Source organism: Podarcis muralis, chromosome 13, assembly GCF_964188315.1.
Source record: "Podarcis muralis chromosome 13, rPodMur119.hap1.1, whole genome shotgun sequence".
Classification (NCBI taxonomy): domain Eukaryota; kingdom Metazoa; phylum Chordata; class Lepidosauria; order Squamata; family Lacertidae; genus Podarcis; species Podarcis muralis.
Window position 1 is genome coordinate 29,903,523 of NC_135667.1, and position 20,990 is coordinate 29,924,512.

At 46.0% G+C, this 20,990-nt stretch overlaps 1 protein-coding gene across 1 annotated transcript in view; it reads right to left on the minus strand.

Annotated features, from left to right (window-relative positions):
• Positions 1 to 17,690, minus strand: part of LOC114581896 (uncharacterized) — a 29,798-nt gene extending 12,108 nt beyond the window's left edge. Inside the window, exons 1-8 of the mRNA XM_028702600.2 lie at positions 17,084 to 17,690; positions 15,351 to 15,433; positions 15,029 to 15,185; positions 13,544 to 13,705; positions 13,330 to 13,455; positions 10,709 to 10,926; positions 9,843 to 9,907; positions 8,773 to 8,874 (exon numbers count right to left, since the gene is read on the minus strand). Coding sequence (XP_028558433.2) covers positions 8,773 to 8,874; positions 9,843 to 9,907; positions 10,709 to 10,926; positions 13,330 to 13,455; positions 13,544 to 13,705; positions 15,029 to 15,185; positions 15,351 to 15,433; positions 17,084 to 17,617 — 1,447 coding nt within the window. The 5' untranslated portion in view covers positions 17,618 to 17,690. The remainder of the gene's footprint in view (positions 1 to 8,772; positions 8,875 to 9,842; positions 9,908 to 10,708; positions 10,927 to 13,329; positions 13,456 to 13,543; positions 13,706 to 15,028; positions 15,186 to 15,350; positions 15,434 to 17,083) is intronic.
• Between the last annotated feature and the right edge of the window lie 3,300 nt (positions 17,691 to 20,990).

A 20,990-nucleotide genomic window follows, 5' to 3' on the forward strand; every position in this document is an offset into this window, starting at 1 on the left:
AAAATGCAAAGACTCTCCTCCCTGGAAGAGAGGGGAGTGGTTGTGGGCGGGAGACCGAGCTCCGCCCCGGGTAGGGGGCCTTAGCCCCCTCCCCTCCTTACCTGGCTGGCGCCCACGCCCACCGGAGGCAGCCAACCAGGCGGTTAGGCATTGGATTCATGTGTTGTGCTGTGTCAAGGGCTAGGTGTGGCCATCACCTATGCTATCTACCGTGGGTTATTCCGTTAAAGGAATCTGGCGGTCGTGTATTCCGTCCGATGCCTGCTTGGCGGGAGGCCATGGCACGACCCTCGGTGACATCAGGGGGTGAGCCTATAGTTGGATTGGCATCAACAGGCTCCACCTACTGTTGAATAAACCCACCTCCTATAGTCATCCAATGCCTAAGCCAATACCTTTTCACTGCTGTAATCAATAAAGTTGTGGCCTTTCCTTGCCCATTAACCTTATATCACGTGTCCTTGTGTATTTATTTCACATAGCGGGGGTCGGGCCCTCGATCCACAAACGGAAACTACATTTTCTCTCCATCCCTACAGCACAGTCTTATGCATCTTTCCTTGGATTCAAGTCTCAATGAGTTCATTGGGACTTACTCCCAAGTATATGTACACAGAATTGAAGCCCCCCACCCCACCCCAGATTTGCTCCTGGGGCACATGTTCCATGGGGAGTTAGGGACGACGCTCCTTTGGAACTGGAATATTGTGAAGGCACCCAAGAGCTGTTCACTCCCTAAAAACGATAGGAAAGCTGCAAGCGTCTGATGTTGGCTTCATTGTTTTGTGAGTGCCTCAATGGACATGGGAGTCCATGGTGAATATTTGGAGCAACACAAGGGCAAAACATTGAAGACTAAGCAAACCAGATTAAGGAAGTCCTTTTCAGTGGAGAGGTACGTAGCTGGCAGCAGCTATTGCACTAGATCAGTGGTTCTCAAGCTGTAGGTCCCCAGATGTTGTTGGATTACAACTCCCACCATCCCTGAGCTCTGGCCTTGCTAGCTAGGCGTGATGGGAGTTGTAGTCCAACAACATCTGGGGACCCACAGGTTGAGAAAGGCTGCACTAGATGAACTTTTCTAACTTTACAATTCCATGATTCTATGTTCCTCTTACACTAATGCTCCTCCCTCCACTGTGGGAGACGGCATGCCACGGAATGCTACCTGCTGGGAATCAGAAGGACGGAGAGTAATGTTGCAATTGGGTTCTCCTTGTGGGTTTCATACATGGATCTGGCTCCCCATGGTGAGGACAGGATGAGCCTCTTGCCTGAGCCAGCTCAACATTTCTTATGTCCTTACGAACTGCAAACCTTACCGTACATTAAGTTAAATTAGATTTACCGCTTGAAGATGCGGCACAGCAAGTGAGCTGGCAGCATCAGAAGGACGGCATAAATTCAGATTAATTACTCGTAATGATTCCACGTGGAATAACTGGGCAGTGCGTTCTTTTTAGACCTCAACGTTTTCTTTACATACCCCACTTGTTTCAGGGAAGTACAGGAGAGCCACACATTTGTGTGAAAGAGAGTTATGGACTCTTCTTCACTGGAGGTCTTTAAGCAGATGCTGGATGGACATCTGTCATGGATGCTTCACCTGGGATTCCTGCATTGCAGGGGGCTGGACTAGATGGGCCTTGGGGTCCCTTCCAATTCTACACTTCTATGATTCTCTGATTTTTCTCACGGCAGATTGCCCACTTGGAACTTAACTAGGTGAGATCAAGAGCAGAATCCTCAATGGAGTCGAATTCCCAGTTGCTACAGAATCAAAATAGCTGATGCTCAGGGAAGTGATTGTTTTACTTTTCCATTTTACTTTCCGCTTGATAGTTGCCCTGGACCCCTTCCTAAGTGGGAAAGTGAGTTTAAAAAATGCTCCAAAAAATTGCCCCTGATGTGGCAGTGATACTTTAGACCCGTGTGATATTCCAGCAGTAGTGCATTCCCACTCTGACCCACAAGGATCTGCAGGAACATTGTGTACATTATGTACACTTCCCACAGCTTGGATGCCAGGCCATAACAGCCTTTCTTAATTTATTTGTATTAAAGTGTGACTGAGTTTGATCACACTGGATATTTAAACCCAAGGATTATCAATAGCTTAAATAACAAAACACAGTGGAGTTTCTTTTTCTACAATGGCAGCGCCCATTCTTTAGTAGCAGGAGTAGCGGAGAAATACCTTGCTGTTTTGAATTTACAAATGGATTTCTCAATGTGTCTCCTTTGTCGCTTGTTGCCTACTTCAGAAAGCTTGTCCCCCTCATTTTTCCCTAGCATTTTCTCCTTCACATGTCATTAAATTTAAGCACAAGCCAATCCTGTGCCCGCTTCTATGTGTTCCTAACACTAGCTGTGAAAGAAAACCTCTTAGAAATTAATACAGCGGTACCTTGGTACTCAAACAGCTTGGCTCCTGAACAGATTGGCTTCTGAACGCTGCAAACCCAGAAGTGAGTGTTCCAGTTTGTGAACATTTTTCGGAAGCCGAACATCTGACGCAGCTTCTGCTTGAGTGCAGGAAGCCTTGGTTTTCGAACCGTTTTGGGAGTCAAATGGATTAAGTTCGAGAACCAAGGTACCACTGTCTTTTAAGCAGTGTGGTGAAGATATAGGCTTCTACAATAGAGTTATGCCCAGTGTTGTGGTATAATTTTAGACTCTGGAGTTAACAGGTTTTGTGAGCAGCTGTGCTGGGTGTGTGTTTTACAGATGATAATGCCTATTGCTTCAATCACTTGACAATGTAGTAAGACAGTCTTGCTGTGTTTGGCTGCTCTTTCTGCTGTGTGGTGCCCTAGACTTTGTCACTGAGCACCCTCAAAATCCCGCACTGATGGCACCACTAGTTATATCAATATCCCATGTAGCTCAGAATTCTCAGAGCAACGCTTCAGCTCAAGCTTGAGAATCATTTGCCCTGCCAGATGTTACTGAACTACAACTCCCATCAGCTGCAGCAAGCACGGCCAATGGTCAAGGACGATGGGAGTTGTAGTTCACCATCACAGAATTGAAGAGTTGGAAGTGGCCCCGAGGGTCATCTAGCCCAACCCTCTGCAATGTAGGAATTTCAACACACTGTGCCCCATCCAGCTTGAAACCATACCAGACCCTGCTTTGCTTTGCAAATGTGCTAGCAGTTTTACAAAGGATCCCCACATCTGCTTTAGCTGGAGCTCCTGTGGGATTGTTATACAGAGTAGGTAGGGATGGAGGAGAAATTCAGATTGGTTCACACTTTATTTTTGTAATTTTCACTTCCTGAAAAATATTTATGCATGAGCTGAAACACAGCTACCTTTCAAAATTCACACTTCTCTGAATTTTGAGATGCAGTTCTCCAACCCAGAAATGTGTATATTAGGGAAAACCATGCAACATAATACATATATTAGTGAAATTAATGTACAAAAGTGCATTCAGGAAATTTGCTTAAAGAAAGATGCGTGTGTTTGGTAAACTTGCGTACAAAAATGCATATTTTAGAAGCAATGTACACCAAAATGCTGGCACATTTTCATGAGGACTTTTGTTTTGTTTTTAAAAAAAATGCAAACTGATGTAGAACTATGGAAGAACTGGATTTAAGACTGGAAGAACGAGGAACGAAAAGAAATTGATATTGACAGATTTGTTCATCTGTAATACTTCTGCTGGGAAAACAACACAGAGAAGAAAGAGTTTGCACCCTCTCCCTCATACCACATGCCTGATCTGGGTTATTATTGTTATTTTGGGGGGTTTGGACACAGCTTATTTTTGTGTAGGAAAAAAGAGGAGACAGTTGTAAGCATGCCCTTTTAAGCATGCACTTAACAGAACTCTTCATTGCATCCTGCTGGTGTTTCGAGTCTACTCATAGTCCGTCTTGCCAAAGTGAATGCTGTCATTCCACCCTGATTAGTTTCTCCGCCCCCATCAAAGGTGGTTACTGACTTGATTGCAAAGTTGTACGATAAGAGCCATGTTCTGACTCAACTGCAGTTGTTATTATAATCGGGTCTCTCCCCCCCACTAGAGATTAAACCAGCCGCTCGGCATCTCGCCAGTGCCGAACTCTTTAATGTGGTTGCCTGTACTGTGAGAAAAAGCCTAGAGCGAAGGAGGGAGAGCAACAGCATCTCCACCGGTTCACTAGGGAGCAGTATTGGCGCATTAAAGCCAATCCTTTCCTGAAACTGCGAACATTTCCTTGGGTTCTGTGGGCTGACAGATTTGTGCTTATTATAATTTGGCACAGAGATCATTTGAATTAGGCTATCACAACAAATTATGCAAAGCCAGCATTTGCTTATTTTTCAGAAACTTGTTCCGGGTTTTTTTTTCTTTTTGTGGCGCAAGGGGTTTCCGATAGGTTGCTCTTTCTTGCTTCCTGTTGGGAACATACAAGACCATTCTTGTATTTCGGAAATTTGTTCAACTTGCAGATGGATTTTTGTGTCCTTTCCAATTCACACCAACCCCACTGGTTTTGTTCTTGAGACAGGTATGAGATTATTATTTTTTAAAAAACCCCACTGAAGTTTTACTGAACTCTTCTCACAAAAAAAGCAAACAACGAAATTGCCTTAGTAACACCAAAAATAGGGCAGACAATGATTCAGCACAGAAAATTCATTAGCATCCTGAAATTGCAGGTCTGGCTGAAACTATTGAGTCCAACAAAAAGGAAAGATGAGACTTTCAGAGGCTGGAGCATCTAATCTTTATTATGAGCATTGAACAATAAATTGAAACCACATCTCAGAGAACTTGCCTTTTGCTTCTTCCTCCCCTTGCTTCCTGGCAGTTTTGAGTCCACTTCTTACTAAGAGGCAGGCCTTTTTGCATACCAAGCATTGAAAGAGAGGTCACAAGACCCTTCATTTGATGTACAATTTCTAATCTAGCCACCAGGAGCAGCTCTGATGACCTCTGTGGACCAGAGTCTTATTCACCCCTTTCCTAAAGATAGCAAGCAGAGATGGGATGTAGTGTTCTGCAGATCCACAGTCTCCCCAGAAATGGCCGTGGGACACCCTGGCCCTTCCCCACTTGGAGCACCACTGGTGGTGGATCAGCACTAGCTGCCAAGCTTTCCATGGCTGCCTTGGAGGGCTCTGACCCTGGGCCTTGTCCTCTGTATGCAGACCTCTCTTTCTGCCTGTCGAGAAGGAAACTTGCAGGATCCAACTCTCCCTCAGACACCTTTTCTGAGAACTTTGGCTCGTTATAATTAACAGAAGATGTTAACTATGATAACAGCCTTTTGCTCCTGTTCTGGATCAGGGCCAATAAACACTAATTAACTGTATCCCTTCGACAGGCACATGTTGGTTCACATCATCACAATTATTTCATTTGAAGAATAGAATTGCAGTGTTGGAAGGGGTCCCAAGGGTCATCTTGCCCAACCTTTTAGGGGAAGGAGAGCAAGCTGTGGTCTTGCTCTCTGTTGTTTTCTCATGCCTTAAAAACATGTCCTAGGAAGCCCTTCACCAGACCCTTTTGGGATTGTGCAAAAATATCTTTCTGACACTTTCCCTTTCTTTTACTCTATTCCAAACTTAAAAATGGAAAGCGTAATGCTGGTGGTCAACAAAAGAGGTTGAAAGACTCTCTCAAGGCAAATCTAAAAAAAATGTTGTATGAATACCGACAACTGGGAAACACTGGCCTGCGAGCGCTCCAGTTGCAGAACAGCCTTTACCAAAGGTGTGATGGGCTTTGAAGACGCTTGAACTCAGGACGCAAGGGAGAAATGTGCTAAGAGGAAGGCACGCTTGGCAAATCCACACCGTGATCAGCTCCTGCCCAAAAACCTATGTCCCCACTGTGGAAGGACGTGTGGATCCAGACTTGGCCTCCACAGTCACTTACAGACTCACTGTTAAAACCGTGTTTATGGAAGACAATCTTACTTGGCTACAGGTGATCGCCAGAGAGAAAGGGCCACAGTTGGGTGTGACCTGTGTTGTAACAGTGGCTACCGGAAGCCCAGGATTTTTACAGATGACAGAACGGCTGCTTTGGCAATTGCTTTTGAGGAAGATGCTTCATTATAACTAAGCCAATGCATGCGAAATTGAAATGATCACATTTTCTCTTCCTACCTTCCCTTCTTCTGTTGTCTCCCTGGGTCTGTTTCAGATTCCAATCTCCATGTCTCTAGTCTTTGCAGAGTGCCACATAGCTAAGTGACACTTTAAAGGTAAAGGTAAAGGTACCCCTGCCCGTACGGGCCAGTCTTGACAGACTGTGGGGTTGTGCGCCCATCTCACTCAAGAGGCCAGGGGCCAGCGCTGTCCGGAGACACTTCCGGGTCACGTGGCCAGCGTGACAAGCTGCATCTGGCGAGCCAGCGCAACACACGGAACGCCGTTTACCTTCCCGCTGGTAAGCGGTCCCTATTTATCTACTTGCACCCGGGGGTGCTTTCGAACTGCTAGGTTGGCAGGCGCTGGGACCGAGCAACGGGAGCGCACCCCGCCGCGGGGATTCGAGCCGCCGACCTTTCGATCGGCAAGCCCTAGGCGCTGAGGCTTTTACCCACAGCGCCACCTGCGTCCCCAAGTGACACTTTATTGATACGTAAATGTAAAAGGAGCCTGCTAGGTCAGCCCAAAGGCCCATCTAGCCCACCATTCTCTTCCTACAGATGCCTATGGGAAACCCACAAGCAAGACCCAAGCACGAGAGCACTCTCTTCTCCTGTGGCAACTGGCATTCAGAAGCAACTGTAGAGGTGCGTAGAGCGTCACCCTCATGACCAGTAGCCATTGATGTGGAGGCATCCTAGTGCTGCATATGCTACTAAGCCAAGCAGCAACGTCAATGCCCTTTGGTGAAACGAGTAATATGGAAATTTGCATTACAGGCTTGGCTGCTCAATACTATTTTGTATTGGAATTATGTCATGGTGGATGGGGTTGCCATGCATATGCTGGCATTTGTCACTGTGAACACCATGCAGTGTGAAGTGTTAGTCTCCATGACTCCCCCGTTGCAGAGACGGCTCTCCCGTTCACTCTTTGCAGCAATTACATGGTGCACAAGTAACAGCTGTAGAGACTCTGCAAAGCTTCCGCTTGGCTTGGAAAGTGTTCGTGATTTAAGTATGCAGTGTTACAGGATGTTTTAGATCAGGGGTCAGCAAACGTTTTAGCAGGGGGCTGGTCCACTGTCCCTCAGACCTTGTGGGGGCCCAGATTATATTTTGGGGGAAAAATATGAACGAATGCCTATGCCCCACAAATAAACCAGAGATGCATTTTTAATAAAAGCACACATGCTACTCATGTAAAAACACACTGATTCCTGGACTGTCTGCGAGCCAGATTTAGAAGGCGATTGGGCCAGATCCGGCCCCCAGGCCTTAGTTTGCCTACCCATGTTTTAGATGTCTGCTTCTACTTTTACTAAAATGGCCTGTCCACTCCATACCAGTACTGAACATGCTCAAGTGCACAAATGGGCTTGTGGGTGTGCTACTTGTCAAAATATCTGCCACCTGTTCAGTTCTCCCTGAATTTAAATACTCAATAGATCCTGTGTCTTGGGCCAAACATAGCTAAGGATTTAAAGGAATTAGTAACAGTTACAGATAGGTAGCCGTGTTGGTCTGCCATAGTCAAAACAAAAAAATATTCCTTCCAGTAGCACCTTAAAGGCCAACTAAGTTAGTTCTTGGTATGAGCTTTCGCGTGCATGCACACTTCTTCAGATACCTGAAGGAATTAGTAAGTATCTGTTGACACCACAGGGCCAAACTACACACTATTTCAATCACGTGGTTTGCCCTTAAATGTAATATTTTCCCTATTACCAATACTAGGCATGAGGATTTAATCCAGATTGGGACTCTGGCATGGGGTTAAGGGGACTTTAATTCTTTGCAACTTCCATTGTGATCTTGATCCTTTGGTGTTACAAGAGAAAGGAAAAACCCTGCACTTAAGGGCTAAGGTAAAGGTACCCCTGCCTGTACGGGCCAGTCTTGACAGACTCTGGGGTTGTGCGCCCATCTCACTCAAGAGGCCGGGGGCCAGCGCTGTCTGCAGACACTTCCGGGTCACGTGACCAGCGTGACAAGCTGCATCTGGCAAGCCAGCGCAGCGCACGGAAACGCCGTTTACCTTCCTGCCAGTAAGCGGTCCCTATTTATCTACTTGCACCCGGGGGTGCTTTCGAACTGCTAGGTTGGCAGGCGTTGGGACCGAGCAACGGGAGCGCACCCCGCCGCGGGGATTCGAACCGCCGACCTTTCGATCGGCAAGCCCTAGGCGCTGAGGCTTTTAGCCACAGCGCCACCCGCGTCCCTTGCACTTAAGGGCTAGCCTTGTGCTTAATGTTAATTAGTTTGGTGTTAATAGTGATCAGAGAGAACTATTGCTTGGGCAAGGAGGAAGGGTTGCCTCTCTCATGGTGGCTGTGCAGAGATCATCTCTATGCTTGCATGTGCTTGTTTGTAGATAAAATTAATGCACACTATTAAAACCCTGAGCTTCTTACTGCCCTTCATGACTTCAGTAAGAGAATGTTGGAACCGCGTGAAACTAGGTATGGTATGCAAACAGTAAAAAAAGGTTTATTGAACTACCACAGCTAAAAGAAATCAAGATTTCAGAATGCGCTTTGATGACTTGTTTTAAAAAAGAGAGGAAAGAAGTGAGGGGCTTCTAGAAAGAGGCTTTTCTAAAGAAGAAATGATTTCTCTTGAAGGCTTCCTTTCTTGCTGCTCTGCCATGACATGGGAAAAAGGGATTCTTGATGGTTATTTAGTCGGCTTCTCTTCGACTGATTTGACCTGGGACGAAACGACTCTGCCATCAACCATTTCTTCCACAATCGTCTTAACCATTCTTGTTTTTGTCGACTCTGGATTATTATTTTTTTAAAGAAAGAAAGCACAATTAAAACAGAGTGTTTGAACAAGGCTTCATAGCAGGTCCTTGACGTGCTTTGCATGATTGCTTTTCACGCTCCTATTTTTATACAAGCAGATAATCATCAAGCACCCAAGATAGGGCCTGACTTTGCATCCTCAACTGGGAAAACTGGGTTGCTGCCAATTCCCTAGAATGTGGGTTGATGGGAGTGAATTTGAGGTGCAAGATGACTTTCCCTACCCACCCATTTTCTGTTCCCCAAATTGCTTCTCCACAACTGTCTTTCTCCTTGCAGGCTCTTGGTGGGGGGAAGTTGACCTCCTGCCACCGTTGTCACTGCAGCTTGCATGGAGGGATGGAGCAGGGTTGGGCTGTGTGGTTGAAGCCACGTGGACACACCTGTAGGAGCACCAGATCGGAACAATGCAGCCCTGAACTAGCTTTTGCACTGCCTGAACCCCATCTAGGTAAGCGGCAGCAACATTGGCGTCAGCAGGGAGGCTCCAAGACTAGGTAACTGATGGACACTGTCACACATCAACAGGGAAGTGGGGTTATGCCTGTGGCCACCTCCCTCCTGCTACACCCAGGTTGGATGGCCCTCCCTGACAGCCACATGTTTTGCCATTGTGGTCTATGGTTACTGCTGACCATAGATGTCCCCCATGTGACATTGGCTTGGGCTGTGGACACAGAGTTGAAGAAAAGATGGACCCACAAGAAAGGGCTGTAGTTCACCTGCTTTGCTAAGAGCGAACTGGAAAAGCCTTGCATAGTTTGGGGGACTAAGAGAGGTGATGTATTGTTGAAATGTGGGAAAGAGGCAGGCAAGGAAATTTGGGACACAAGGGGGGAAACGGGCGGGGAAAGAGGGGGTGCTTTTATGCATCGGTGAGAAGTTTGCAGTCAGACCTTCAGCTGTGCATTTTTAATGTATATAAAGATATCTGTCATTACCTTTGCCAGAGCCTCCGTAACTCATAGAACTACTGTGGCTCGAAGATCCGTAAGACCCAAAACCACTGTCAAGGAAAAAAATGTAAGTTTTTTTTTAGTGGTATACTGTGCATCATTTTTCAGAGAGAATGTAAACATGACCACCAATTTATTACAGTCAGGTAATATAATGTGATGATAATCAGCTCAAGGGGTGCCAACTTGAATAAAATATTGGGGGGGGGGCAGGAGAGTCTCATCCTGCATAATCAGTCATGATATGTGGGGGGCACACACCATTTGAATGGCAATACCCATCAATTTGGTGGCCCCTCGAATATTTTAGGGGGGCCGTGAAGGGACCTTGACTCCTAGGAGTTGGCTCCTATAATCAGCTCAGATGCGTAATGGAGATCATTTATTTTTATAGCTCTAAGCAGATGAGAATCAGTACATGAAGGGAGGATTGGAATGGGCTGGCACTGTCTTCAATGCACTGTGTATGTGGGTTCTGTGCAGACCAGCCCTCCCATTCAACTCATGGAGCTTGAAGGGTGGGGCCAGTAGGTGCGATCCAGATTCCAACCCCGCACATTGATTCTACCAAATATGGAAAGTCGGTGTGCGAATTTTGACCAACGTAGGTTTTCCTCTGCATTTTGCACAGGCAGATATTTAGAATCACCTCCAGCTCTGCAAGCTTTCTAAATACAAGTGCAATCTGGTCTAATTTAACAAATGGCAGGTTTCCCATTCAGTACAGTAGAAGTGAATGCATCCATATTATGAAAATTGCTATTATGAAGCTACTGTCCTTTGGTCAGATCTACAGGGCCTCATAATTGGTTCTGAGTCAGATCTGGCTATCTGTCATGTCTAACGCTTACCCCCCTTCTCCGTCCAGTAGGCGGCGGTAGGTCTCTATCTCCTTCTCCAGGCGTGTCTTGATGCCTAACAGCTGCTGGTATTCTGCATTCTGGTTCTCCATCTCAGACCGAATCTGCAGAAGTTGTTCCTCTAAGCCAGCGATCTGACCCTGTAATTGCGCAAGCTGGTCGCAGTAATTTCGTTCTGTTTCCGCCAAAGTGCCTTCCAGGGATTGTTTCTGTTCCGAAGGTGCAGAGGAAGGAAGAAAGAAAAGGGCGTAAAAATGCAGCAAAATTAACAGAGATGAAGTTCCAGCAAAGAAAATGATTATTCTAAACACTCCCATGGGTTGAATCCAATAAATAGCATAATGTTATATCCACCAAAGTCATTGGGGAAGCGGAATGACGTCTGTTTGTGTGGTGGAATTTCTGCTATCTCTTCTCCTGCATTGCCCCCCTGCAAACTCTGCTCTGGAGGGTTGGGGACACCCCCAGAACAGATTGGGAGGATGTGCAGGGTGAAAATATGGGGAGGAAAGGGAGGGGAAGTTCTGTTGTGCAAGCGGAAGTCCTTCCACTCACGCAGTGACTTCCACTTGAAACAGCCCTGTGAGAACTCTGCTTCTTTGGAATGATTCAAAAGCCAAGAGAAGAAGAAGAGTTTGGATTTGATATCTCTCTTTATCACTACCCGAAGGAGTCTCAAAGTGGCTAACATTCTCCTTTCCCTTCCTCCCCCACAACAAACACTGTGTGAGGTGAGTGGGGCTGAGAGACGTCAGAGAAGTGTGACTAGCCCAAGGTCACCCAGCAGCTGCATGTGGAGGAGCGGGGAAGCAAACCCAGTTCACCAGATTACAAGTCTACCGCTCTTAACCACTACACCACACTGGATGCTTTGTGCTTCTGTATCTTTTTAACACAGGCCAGCAGATTTATAAGACTAACACAGCAACCCCAGACACATTTGCTCAGAGGTAGATCCCATTAGGTTCAATGGGGCTTACTCTCACATAAATGGGTATAGGATGGAAGTCTAAGTAAACTGCAGACATAACCCAAATTATGTGCCCCCCCCTTCTTGCATCTAGATTACATTTCCTGCAGACGTCGCGCAAAGCACCCCAAATGCAATGGCAAGAAAACATCTAAGTGGCTTACAAAAAGATGAAATAAAACATTGAACTTCTTGATAAAAACTGCTAACCCCCCCCCCAAGTATTTTAAAACTTTTAAAAGTTGTTTGAAACCAACAACAGCTAGACAGAGATAAAACACATGTAACTTCTACATGCCTGGATAGCTTTGCCTAAGCATAGTCACAGAAAGAATACAGAGAAGACACCTGTCTGGCATCAATAGGCAGGGAGTTCCAAAGTTCCACACTAAAAGATCAATTTCTTACCACTGCGGAATGGGTATTATATGTGGCACCTGTAACCGTGTCAGTTCTGCAGATTGAAGCGACTGAGTGGGCATATATGCTGCTAAGGGCTAAAACCTTGAACTTGGCCTGGTAGCAGATGGACAACCAGTCCAGACCTCTGAGCAGAGGCGTCACTATGCAGACAGGGTCTCCCTGCTGAGAGCCAGTGTGGTGTAGTGGTTAAGAGTGGTGGACTCGTAATCTGGTGAACTGGGTTCGCTTCCCCACTCCTCCACATGCAGCTGCTGGGTGACCTTGGGCTAGTCACACTTCTCTGAAGTCTCTCAGCCTCACTCACCTCACACAGTGTTTGTTGTGGGGGAGGGAAGGGAAAGGAGATTGTTAGCTGCTTTGAGACTCCTTAAGGGGAGTGAAATGCGGGATATCAGGTTCAAACTCTTCTGCTGTTGGCAACTGTTCTGCAGCATTCTGAACCAGGTGACTCCTCTGACGAACGTTCTCCTTTTCCTCCTACACATGTTGACGTGATGATGGCTCATTATCGCTTTGGGATGACTCAATATATGGATCAGCTCAGCAGGAGTGCTGAAATACCATTCCAGTATTTGCTGGAAGGCTTGCAAAACAAGCTACGGTGCCAAACGGTGGCGTCTCTCACTACATGGGAATTGGCACGCCCGGTTCTAAAGAACACAACACAATATTTCAGAGGTGCGGTGGATGGGGAAAACAGGGGGAATGCAGCTTTGGGACTCCCCCCACCCCCAGCAGGAGCGATAATGTCACTCGCTGGAATGCCATGAAAATTTATAGGCTCCACCCCCTTGCAAAGTGATAACGAGAGTCTGGATAATAGTAGCATATAGATGGATGAGGAAAAGAGTCCGACTGCTTCTTCTCTTAGATGGGATTCCGAATTCCCACAAACGATGATGCTTTTTGCAGGATTGCTTGCGTTTCTAACGGAAAGCGAAAGCTTGCAGTTCAGTTTTGTTGCAGTTCAAGTTGAAATAATTCTTTGGGCATCTATTCTGTGCCTATCAAGCGACTCCAGTAAACTGAGCATTATAATGTACTGCTGTTCTAGGAGGGGGGAGTGTGGGTGCATCCATGGACTCTTTGGGTCCCTTCCAACTCTATGATCCTATGACTTACCTCCTTACCACGGGAGAGATCTTGAAAGCAGCCTAATGTACACAGCTGTAGCACAAACCCTCTGAAAAAACTCCTCCTGCTGCTGTGATCCACTTACCATGGCAAGCTGAGCCTGCAGTTCCAGTTCCAGGCCTTGCAGCGTGCGCCTCAGATCCGTAACTTCACTCTTGCCCGTGCTCAGCTGGTCCACGTTGGCCGATATCTCCTGCCTCAGAGCTCCAACCTGGAGGACCAAGGAGAAGAAGTATTAAGTGGGCTCGATAACCGTGCCATCGCCTAAGGTTTTAGGCGGAGTTCAGAACCATCCTTGCCTGCTTGTTGAACTGCTCTTCTGCCTCTCTCCTGTTCTTGTCCGCAAGCTCCTCATACTGGGATCTCATCTCGTTCAGTAGCTTGGTCAGGTCAATTCCGGGAGCGGCGTCCATTTCGACGTTGACGTCTCCGCTGGTTATCCCTCGGAAGCTCATCAGTTCCTGCAAGAGAAGCCCAGTGGGTTTTTAGCAGCATGTAGCATGAGCCAGACCATGAAAAGGCAACAATCCCTGGTGATGGAATAGTATCCTCCACCACAGTGGAGGCAGCAGGCTAGTTTAGCAGAACAGGTCATGTGCATCCACAGCTCTGTCATCTAACAGAGGTGAATGGCTCAGAGGAACAACAGGGGTAGGGATGCTGCTGCTATTCGCCCCACAAGTTGCCTCACTCTGCCTAACTGTAGGGCTGGCTCTGAAAGTAGGGTTGACATATTCCCAAAAGTTGAGCTTTTGGAGGGAACATGTAAAATTTTTGGATTTTTAAAGCATTTTTCTTAAAAAAATCACCCTAGTTGCCATACGTTCGGGTTTTCCTGGATATTTTGCCAATTTGGCAAAAATCCACCCAGACACCATTTTGACAGTCCAATTCCCAGATGTGTCTGGGAAAACCTGGACTCATGGCAGCCATACCCTGAAAGCAAACAAACTTTCCCATATGGTAGCAGTCTGAGACCACTTTTAATGCATTCTGAATTGTCTCTGTCTCAGTGTGAGCTCATTTGACCGCTAGGTGGCAGATGCACCTGAGATTTTGGAATTTTCCTTGTCTTAAAAATAAAAATATTAGGAGAGCCTTTCCCCAACTCCCTTTGGTAAATCCGGTCAGCACTGCATATATTTCTAACCACCTCGAAGCAATACATTTGTTTATTTTAATGTTATTTTGCCATCTTCACTAATAATACAGTGCAAGATTTCAAAATAAGAAGGCATTCTTCTTCCCTTTAGATGAACAGCTTCTTGCTCTGTCTCTCTGTTTTCCTTTCGCCACTGATCTGCCCCACACATCATGCCTGGGTTGAGTGAGATATGCGTTGTCGGCCCTGTTTCTCCCATATGACTTGGTGAGGCTAAAACTATTTGCTTCCAGGGTCGGGGTGTCAGAGAATTCCAATGAAAACAGAACTGGGAGTGTAAATGGCCAATGTTCTCTTACTTGTTGGAAATCCATCTATCATATGGAATTGATTACGCCCAATTTGCATAGTTTTTCCTTTGCATTGAAATGAACATGGTGGGATAACACAATGACAATGCAATTTATGTCAATTAATAATCCCACCATGGTGGATCAGGAGATGAATAATGTAGTTTGGGGTGGAAGATGAACTGCAGCAGAAAGGAAACAGTGCTGTGTGCGACAAATGCAAGGTGGAATTGGGAATGATGCCTTCTTACACCCCTATTCAAGGCTAAAAGTGCATCTCTCCTTCTTGCTACCATGCGGCACAGCAGTTTAAGAGGCATGTTTCTACCTACCTCTTCATGATTCTTCTTGAGGTAGGCAAGCTCCTCATTCAAGCCTTCGATCTGCAACTCGAGGTCGGACCTAGTCATGGTCAAGTCATCCAGGACTCTCCTCAGGCCATTGATGTCACTCTCCACACTCTGGTGCAGGAACAATTCGTTCTCATACCTTCAAAGATAACGTAAGAATGAGATTTCAGAATTGTGGCAATTTATGGTTTCTTGCTTCCTGCTGGCCTTCAAAAAGCTGGGAAGGAGGCAGGCGCAAGGTGTACAACAGAGGTGCTGGTGTTTCTGTTTCCTTCCTTTCCCTTGCCTAGAATTTGATGCTTACTTAAGTTTGAAATCATCAGCAGCCAGCCGAGCATTGTCGATTTGCAGAACGACCCCAGCATTCTCAATGGTGTGTCTAACAATCTGTAAGGAACACATAGGAAAGATAGCTGCAGTACTTTTTAGGGAAAAACAACAACCAAACATCACCACCATCCCTAGTTCCTCTTCTTGGACACTTTACACCAAGGTCATAGAGTGGAGTGACACGGACATTTCTTTTGAAACCATTTTTAGAAAGGAAGATTGGGAGGAGAAGGAAGAGGAATCACAAAAGGCAACCGGAAGAATGCAACAATAATCCTGTGGGATGAGACCAAAGGCTCGTCTAGTTTAGCCTTCTGTTCCTATAGTGGCTATCCAGCTGCCTCTGGAAGCCCCAAAGCAGGACATGAGAGCAACAACACTCTCCCTACTGATTCCCCAGATACCAGCATACAGAGGCACACAGCCTTGGCGAGTGCAGGCAATGACCATAGACCTTTCATGAATATTCGCCATTGATAGCCTTCTTCTCCATGAATTTCTCCAGCCCCCTATGTAATACCATCCCCGTTGGCAACACTTGCCACATATTGCGATAGCAGTGTGTTGTACGAAGGAATTCTTTCTCTGTTCCTGAATCCCTCACCATTCAGCTTCCAGGTCCAGGTATTATAAAAGTGATGATGGTGGAGGGGGAAGTCTTCCTAGCCACTTCCAATTCATCATGTGTAATTTGATGCATTCTGCCATGTCCCCCCTTTTTAGGGATGGGGGAAGAAACTGGATTGAGTCCACATTTAAAGGCAAATCCACCAAATCTGCACTTTCCAAGGCAGGGTGCAAACTGAAACACAGCCGTCCTTCAAACTTTGCACTTAATTGAATTTTTCAGTGCGGTTCTCCAGCCACGTGATGTGCACGAAAATGCATACAGTAGGGAAAAACATGACGAAAAATGCACACATTTGTTAAAATCACATAGAAATGCATTATATCAGGGGAAATCGTTTTGTAGGGAAGTGTATATTAGGCAAAATCAGCACAAAGATGCTGATGAATTTTCATGATAATCGGTTACTACTCGCTTAATTTCTTCGCAAATTTAATTACGTGATAGGAGGGATGTGGACAGTGACGCGTATCCAGAGATTAAGGCTCTGCTGAGAAGGGTATTAAGATCTTGCCAGTAAAGCGCATGCAACGTTCAGATGCCTAAGGGGGACAATTCACCAATGAAATATTGCAGACTATGAGGAATATTGCAGACTATACTCCCTCTGAGACTTAATGGGGAGGAGCCGTAGCTCAGTGGGTAGAGCAATCTGCTCTGCATGCAGACAGTCCCAGGTTCGAATCCCAGCATCTCCAGGTAGGGCTGGGAATGTCCTCTGGCTAAAAACCTGGAAAGCTGCTGCCAGCCAGTGTAGACAATGCTGAGTTAGATATATCAATGGTTGGAATCATTATAAGGCAGCTTTCTATTTTCCTATACAGTGGTACCTCAGGTTACAGGCGCTTCAGGTTACAGACTCCGCTAACCGAGAAATAGTACCTCGGTTTAAGAACTTTGCTTCAGGATGAGAACAGAAATCGTGCTCCAGCGGCGCAGCAGCAGCAGGAGGCCCCATTAGCTAAAGTGGTACCTCAGGTTAAGAGGTACCACTGTATATGGAACACAGAAAGTTGTTCTTGGTGGACGAAGCATTGACCCAAGTCAGAAAACTTTGCATAAGTACCCCGATCACTTACTTGGTTCCGAAGATCTTCGATGATGCTAAAATATTTGCTGTAGTCTCGGCTGGTGTCCGGAGTGCTGTACTTTGCGTACCATTCCTTGATCTTGCGCTCCAGCTCTGTGTTGGCCTCCTCCAGAGCGTGGACTTTGCCCAGATAGTTCGCCAGGCGGTCGTTGAGATTCTGCATGGTCTGCTTCTCGTCGCCACTCAGGAGACCCCCATCCCCTCCCCCAAAGCCGCCGCCCATGCCACCCATGCTGCTCACAAAGCCGCTCGAAAAGCCACCGCCGCCACCGCCAAGGCCACCCCCGAAACCGCCACCCAAGCCCCCTCCGTACCCACCACCCAGACCTGCACCCAAGCCCATTCCATACCCTCCACTCAGGCTTCCTCCTCCGTAACCACCTGCTGAGTAACCTCCAGCAAATTTGGAGCCGCCGCTAAACCCTATGCCGCTAGACAGTCTGACAGACCCCCCGCCACCCCCTCCACCAACACTGTACGAGGAGAGCTGTCGGGAAGAGCCACTGTGGACAGAGAGAGCCATGGTGTCTGAGCAAGAGGAAGGTTCTGTCCCGTGAAACAAGCAAGGCAAGCGGATTAGAAAGAGTGTGTTGAGTAGGTGGGCTTTTAAGGCTTATATGCGGTGTTAGCTGTGTGTTTCCGCCCCGTCCTGGCACGGCGCATCCTTTTGCCAAGTCAATGCCTTCATAATTAGATAATTGTTCTGTCTAATTAAAAAAAAATGTTACCAGGTCCAACTCTGCAGAAGTGTGTATCCTTGGGTTATTATATTATGCCAGAATCCCAGATGGAATGGAGCCAAAACATGTTTTGCTTTCCTTTTTATCTTTGAAATTGTGATGAGCAAACCCTTTTTCGGCTTTTTCTCTCCACCTCCTCTTTCTCTTTTAAGTTTGGTTATTATATTGCGTTCTCTTCAACATTTCAAGCCCCCAGGCAAAATCTCTCTCAACTGAAAGAGGACGCCAAGCAAAGCGACATGTATCAACGAAACAAGCACTAAACTCTTAAATTTGGGAGGGTTCTTTTGTATACTGTTTTAATCTAGTAGAAAAACGGATCTCAGATAGCTTGTCATGGTTTGGTTCAAAGTTGCCAATTGCTTGATTTATTAATTGCTTCTTGGATTATTGTTTTTTTAAAATTAAAAAACCCCCACTTTGATCTGAGAACTTAATTTGTTATATAGCCTGTCTTTGCAAGTCCCAGGAGCTGATTGGATTTATAAATTCACACTAGCAAGCTCAAGAATTTCTCTTTAATGTGTGATTAAGAAGAGGGCAAGTCAATTCACATATGGATCACAGGGTACTAATAATGATTTAGTAGCACTTCTCTGAGAACACCATTCATATAGAAGAACAAAGCAATCAAATTTCCTCTTTTGCATCTCTTTGGCTTTTAAAATGTTCAATCCCCCAGTAAACATTATTCTTTTTGGTTCACCCTCTGGTCCCAATGCACTTGGAATTGAACCAAACCCTATTGTTATTTTGCAAAACCTTCACTTCAGTGCAGTTTTTCTCCTTTCCCCTAAATGTATTCTCTTGTGCACTGATAAATAATGATCACATTGCTTAGTGGTTTGGATGGCATTTCCTAGCTGAACAATAATCAAGTGGTTTTCGAGGGTTTGCGGCTATCTGTGGGACTGAGATATTTGTTTGCATTTTGGGGGGGCATTTTGGAGAGCTAGAAATGGCACTTTCTTATCAGCAGCTCCCCATTTGATAATGTGAAAATGGGCTGCACAAAGATATTTGGCAGAAAGTACAACTGAGGGAAAGAAAGATGGCAAACTGAAACACGGCATCCTTTTAAATTCATACTTCTCCGAATTTTGCGATGCGAAACTGCAGCCAAGTAAATTGCATATAGCTGAGCACAGAAATGCATTTATATTAGTGAACCCCCCCCCCACAAATGCATTATATTAGGGGAAATTGCTTTGCACAAATGTGTATATTGGGGGTGGATTCATACAAAGATGCTTATATTATGATAAGTTGGCACTACAACGCTGACGAATTTTCATGAGGTCTTTTAAAAAAAAATGAAAATTGATGTCAAAAATGTACAGAACTGAATGTAAGATTCCAAAAAAGAAAAAAAGAAAAAGAGAGAAACTGAGAAAAATGGGACAATCTGGTCAAAGTCCAGCTCTCCCTGCGCCACTGTCAACCCATAGAGGGGAGTAACTTTACAAGTGCCTTTGAAAGATATGAAAACTGTGCAATTCTATTTCCCCATTATTTGGTAATTTGGGAACAAAGATGCGTATATTTGGATTCCTTTGCTCTAAAATGCTGAAGTGGAAAAGCAAAATGATGTGGAAAAGTGAAGAACTGTCCTTAAGATGAGAGCCAGTGTGGTGTAGTGGTTAAGAGCGGTAGTCCGTAATCTGGGGAACTGGGTTCGCTTCCCCGCTCCTCCACAGGCAGCTGCTGGGTGACCTTGGGCCAGTCACACTTCTCTGAAGTCTCTCAGCCCCACTCACCTCACAGACAAAACAAAAAAAATTCCTTCCAGTAGCACCTTAAAGACCAACTAAGTTAGTCCTTGGTATGAGCTTTCGTGTGCATGCACACTTCTTCAGATACACTGAAACAGAAGTTGCCAGATCCTTCTATATAGTGAGAAGGTGGGGAGGGGTATTACTCAGAAGGGTGGTGGGAATGGGTGATTGGCAGATAGCTGTGATGAGCCTGTTGACCAACCTTCTGAGTAATACCCCTCCCCACCTTCTCACTATATAGAAGGATCTGGCAACTTCTGTTTCAGTGTATCTGAAGAAGTGTGCATGCACACGTAAGCTCATACCAAGAACTAACTTAGTTGGTCTTTAAGGTGCTACTGGAAGGAATTTGTTTTGTTTTGACTATGGCAGACCAACACGGCTACCTATCTGTAACTCACCTCACAGAGTGTTTGTTGTGGGGGAGGAAGGGAAAGGAGAATGTTAGCCGCTTTGAGACTCCTTCGGGTACTGATAGAGCGGGATATCAAATCCAAACTCCTCCTCCTCCTCCTCCTCCTCCTCCTCCTCTTCTTCTTCTTCTTCTTAAGATTGTAAAAATGAGAAACAGTGAGAAATTGACAGATTGGCCTATTTCTACCAGAGGGTGAGCAAGTGGCAACATTGGCAAGATGAGTAGAAGCCACAGCAATCTAGTGCCTCTTTCGCTCTGGCCCGTTCCTCTCCCTCAGCTGCAGGCCGAGGGCCATTGCCCAGGCAACCACAGTGAAAGCAGCTGGCAACATGCATCTTGAAGCCCAAACTGCAGTGTGGCGAGCCTGTGGCTCAAAACATGTGCCACGAGTGCCCAGGTGGGCTGTGGCACGTTGAACTGCGATATGCGCTTGCAATTAAGACATCTGGTTTGCCGTAAGCGCTGTTCTGTCAAGGGAGCGAACGGATATTTGTGAGCCTGCAAGATAAGATGATTTGCTCTGCTGTGATTTGTGTACACCTCTCGAGTTACGCTGCTGAGGAAGGCTAGCAAGTCAAAACACATTTAGTTATTGAGAAGAGGCTTCTCCCTCCTCCCTTCTTCTGGATAAACATCCTGAAGATGATGAGAGAGCTGTGTGCTGATCAGCGCACCTACATGTGTTTGCAAAACGATAAGCGTGTGTTTGACTCCTTCTGCACCCATAAAGATTTGAGTCGACAGCCTTTAATCTGCTTCAGTCCTAATGACATGTAACAATCGCATCTCGGTGTTTAACAGCTGCTCCTCATTTTAATGATGCCTTAATAGCATGTCGTGAATCTGAATAAAGCTGTTTTCTCCGTTTCTAACAAATTCGCACTGCTCAGTACAAGAAGGGCACCTGCCCGCATTCAGTGTGAATCAGCCCCAGGGCACTTCCGCAGAGATCGTTGATTGCTGGGA